Source organism: Branchiostoma floridae, chromosome 2, assembly GCF_000003815.2.
Source record: "Branchiostoma floridae strain S238N-H82 chromosome 2, Bfl_VNyyK, whole genome shotgun sequence".
Lineage (NCBI taxonomy): Eukaryota > Metazoa > Chordata > Leptocardii > Amphioxiformes > Branchiostomatidae > Branchiostoma > Branchiostoma floridae.
In genome coordinates, this window is record NC_049980.1 from 32,498,957 (window position 1) to 32,502,723 (window position 3,767).

Sequence of the window (3,767 nt, forward strand, 5' to 3'; positions counted from 1 at the left end):
TATTTTTTTTTTTTTTTTTCATAGACTTTGGCTAAAACTCTAGAGATGCAATGCGGTTTAACAAAGTTAAACTAAAAGTCACATTTTCAAAGTCAATGTTTAATGTTCAATGAGCATAATGGTACATAATTTGTGAATAACAAGTTTGACTTGAAACCCCGTGACTCCATTACCCACCCAAAAAAGGGCAGTTTTTTTCTAGGGTAGGTCGGAAAAGAGGAAACACAATATTTTTCCCTAGGCCTAAGGGTTAACAATACCTTGTGCTCTTGAAAATTCTATACCATTTATGCCCCAATGGATCTGTACAGTCATGTGCTTATTTACTTAGGCTGAGAGGCAAAATGCTATTTACATTCTTAGTCTTCTTTTGTGTATTTTCATGTACAGTTTTGTTCAGGCCCAACTTAAACAAGTCTAGCCAGTCTCGTCAGAAAATGACGTCAGTAACTATGGCAACGGAACGGGCCGGCGACTTGCCAATCTCCAAGCAGATGTATGGATCCTACTCATTCTCATTGTTTTACGCCTTCTGTTGCAAATTTGAGTTCTTTTTTTAAGTGTTTTTTTAACGATCTAGAATTGTATTTTTATGTATTCGCTTCCCCTGCGAAAAGAGTACCAAATGTGCAAAAAAAACAAAATCAGGCGTAAAACACTAAGAATGCACCTCACATCTGCTTGGAGACTCAGTTGTCAGCGCCCCTGTTCCTCTTCAGTAGCGGATGCCACCAGTGACACTCTCCGATATGCCCACAACTATTTGGCATCTTCTCGGACCGACCTGGCCTTGGCTGACAAAAACGGCACCAAGGCTCAGCTCGTGCGCTTCGCGGGCTGACACCAGGACTGCCTTCGCGGTTTGGCGCCAGGAATAGTTCGAGGTCCGGCTCTTGTTTGGCCAACTGCGCCCGGCGCTGGCAGGGTGCTGAGGAGAGAGGAAACTGTGGATGAAATATCGCCAGCAGTGCAGGGAGAAACTCGCGAGGCAGGAACACAGCGATCCACATGACGCCATACCTGCCACAGTAGTGGCACTAGTGCCCAGCTATCAGTGCTCAAAAACGTCTGTCAGTAAAAATGCGCTCCGCTGGACGACTGTTTCGGAGCTGGGACGCGTCTTTGGTGATATTTCTGGCAACTTGGTTGCTCCCTTCCGCACACGTGCAGTCGATGTCTTATTTTGATGAGGAGACCTTTGACAGGTACGTGTTGGAACACCTGAGTCTATACCAGACTCCTGCCTAGCTAAATAGTAATAGGGCACTTTGGCCTAGTTAGGAATAAAAGTCGAGTAGGAGTTCATTCAAAACGATTGGGACCCCACTGGCCTAAACGTGGCCTATAGCCACATCCCATGTGAACTATGGAAGCACAGCACACTAGAGGCAACCATGGTCCCCGGCCCTCTTGATGAGGATGGGACTAGGTGAGGTGAGGTGAGGTGAGGAGTTCATTGGCCTTGGATCTAGGAGTGAACTGACTGGCCGGCTACACTTCGAAATACTGACTGAGATCCCATGGCCACTAGCCTGGATACCAGACCCCAGCCCGCTCTCCAAAATATCTATATATCCCTACACGATAATTTTTTTTAGATCAGGCTGGGGTCTGGTATCCAGACTACATGGCAACTTTATTTGTCCTAGTTGGCCAAATTCTTCTTTTTGTCATCCAGCTGACACGTCTACTTCGAGACTAGGAACATCTTATCCATGCAAGAAATCTAGCCTTCAAACACAAATTAGAGCGTGCGTAAAGATTGCGTTTTGTCGTGAAACGTTTAAACATTAAAAGCTTACGCATGACGGATCCTTTAACAGAGGGGATTATGTCGGAGTAATGTTTACAGAGCTACGTCACGTAACTGCCAAAGCGTCATTTGTGCCATCGGTAAGCTTGTCTTGAGGTAAACATAAAAATTCCGTGCGCTTCTTTCGAATCCTCTTTTCACCTTATAAGATATGTCTTTCTCAAAAGGTCGAAACACCTCTTGACATTGGTCATAGTTTTTGGTTGAAAACAGTCGCTGGTCAACAGATCTACTCTCCAAGCAGAGGTTAGGCTCCGGCTGTTTTCTAGTCGTTTTCATCGGGCTTTCTATTTTGTATTGTATCTTGTATTATCAAACCTAACAATACAAGATACAATACAAATAGAATGCCCAATAAAGGCGACTAAAAAAACCTCTGCTTGGAGAGTAAACAGATCTAGTTCAGTGTTCAGTGTCACTGACAAAATGTAGTGGATGCCACCTGAAACGCCTGAGCGGTTCCTAATTGTATCCAGTCGTTTCAGTAACTGTTACTTTGTGTATCTCTTGGCCACGATGTTCACATTTTGCTTGAGAGATGATGTTGATCAGGGTTGGACAAGTGCACTAGCCCTATTGTCAAGGGCAAGGGAAAGTGCTGATCAGGCAAATAAGATTTTTCCAATGAGTGAGATTTTGGTACACTTGTTACTTTTTACAGTCATGAAATGAAGCAATGATCAACATACAACAATAGAGGCAATGATAAGAATTCCATTGCTGGAAGTGAAAATGCATATAACAATGAAATTTGTATTTTGGCCGAGTGAACAGCTGGTTTGGGCAAGTACATTTTGTATGTACTTTCCTGATAGTTTGTTTGTTTTTAGTTTCCTTGAATTTTAGAAAACTTGTCCAAACCTTTTGATATTAGCTGGTAGCTAGAATGCATCACCTCTGCGCCCTGTACTTTCCTTTGTTGAAAAAACGATGTTCACATTTCAGTGATCCTGATCATCTGAGATGCCCAGAGGATAAGATCATCACGGAGGTGTATCCATGTGCAGACAGGGACGGCAACAAAGTGGCAAAATGTTTCAGGTAACATTGGGTCACCTTTATCCGTGGGGTAACCTATATCCGTTGTGTTTAAAAATAAGGTATTTGGGATCGTTAAGTCAAAAGACGGTAGTTTCACACTGCAATATTTTGAAAATATTTCAATTTGAAACCTACGTCCCTATTTACACAGATTTTACAACAACGAATTTAGGCTACCCCACGGATAAAGATTAACAAATGTTAACATTGTATCCTTCTTAGAGGGATGGAATGAGGGTGGTAGGAATTGAAGAAGGGAGGAGGGAGATGGCTAACGAACGTATTAGTTTAAATGATTTTTAAAAATCAAACTCATTCCATGTTCAAACTACCATCTAGTCTTCCAAATGTTTCAGCGAACCATGTGTCCTTTTTATAAGGATGGAGGGAGGGTAGTAGGAAGATTACGTATCCGTTTTTTCTTCAAATTCATTGCATGTTCAAACTACCATCTAGTCTTCCAAACCAAAACAAAACCGTATACAATAAAAATAACAAAACTAAACATACTACGGTTTGCATGGAACACAAAAGAAAGAATGATAACACGAAATTTGTACCAGATGAAACAAATAATCGGACACTGAAGCAGTTAATTTAATAATGTATTTAAAACGGTAAACGTTTGCTTCTTATCCATATCAATCAATTGTAATTGTGACAGGTATCGCTGTACACTGTCTTTACACACACACACACATACACACACACACATACACACACACACACATGCACACACTCATACACAAACACACATACGCGCGCGCGCGCGCACACACACACACACGCACGCATGCACATACAGCCCAACACATACGCACAACACACACACACACACACACACACACACACACACACACACACACACACACATACAACACATACACACACACACACAGACCATACACACATA

The 3,767-nt window shown here is 42.2% G+C and overlaps 1 protein-coding gene across 1 annotated transcript in view; it reads left to right on the plus strand.

Moving 5' to 3' along the window:
* The first annotated feature begins 637 nt into the window (after positions 1-637).
* Positions 638-3,767, plus strand: part of LOC118432641 (collagen and calcium-binding EGF domain-containing protein 1-like) — an 11,517-nt gene continuing 8,387 nt past the window's right edge. Inside the window, exons 1-2 of the mRNA XM_035844275.1 lie at positions 638-1,205; positions 2,759-2,854. Coding sequence (XP_035700168.1) covers positions 1,081-1,205; positions 2,759-2,854 — 221 coding nt within the window. The 5' untranslated portion in view covers positions 638-1,080. The remainder of the gene's footprint in view (positions 1,206-2,758; positions 2,855-3,767) is intronic.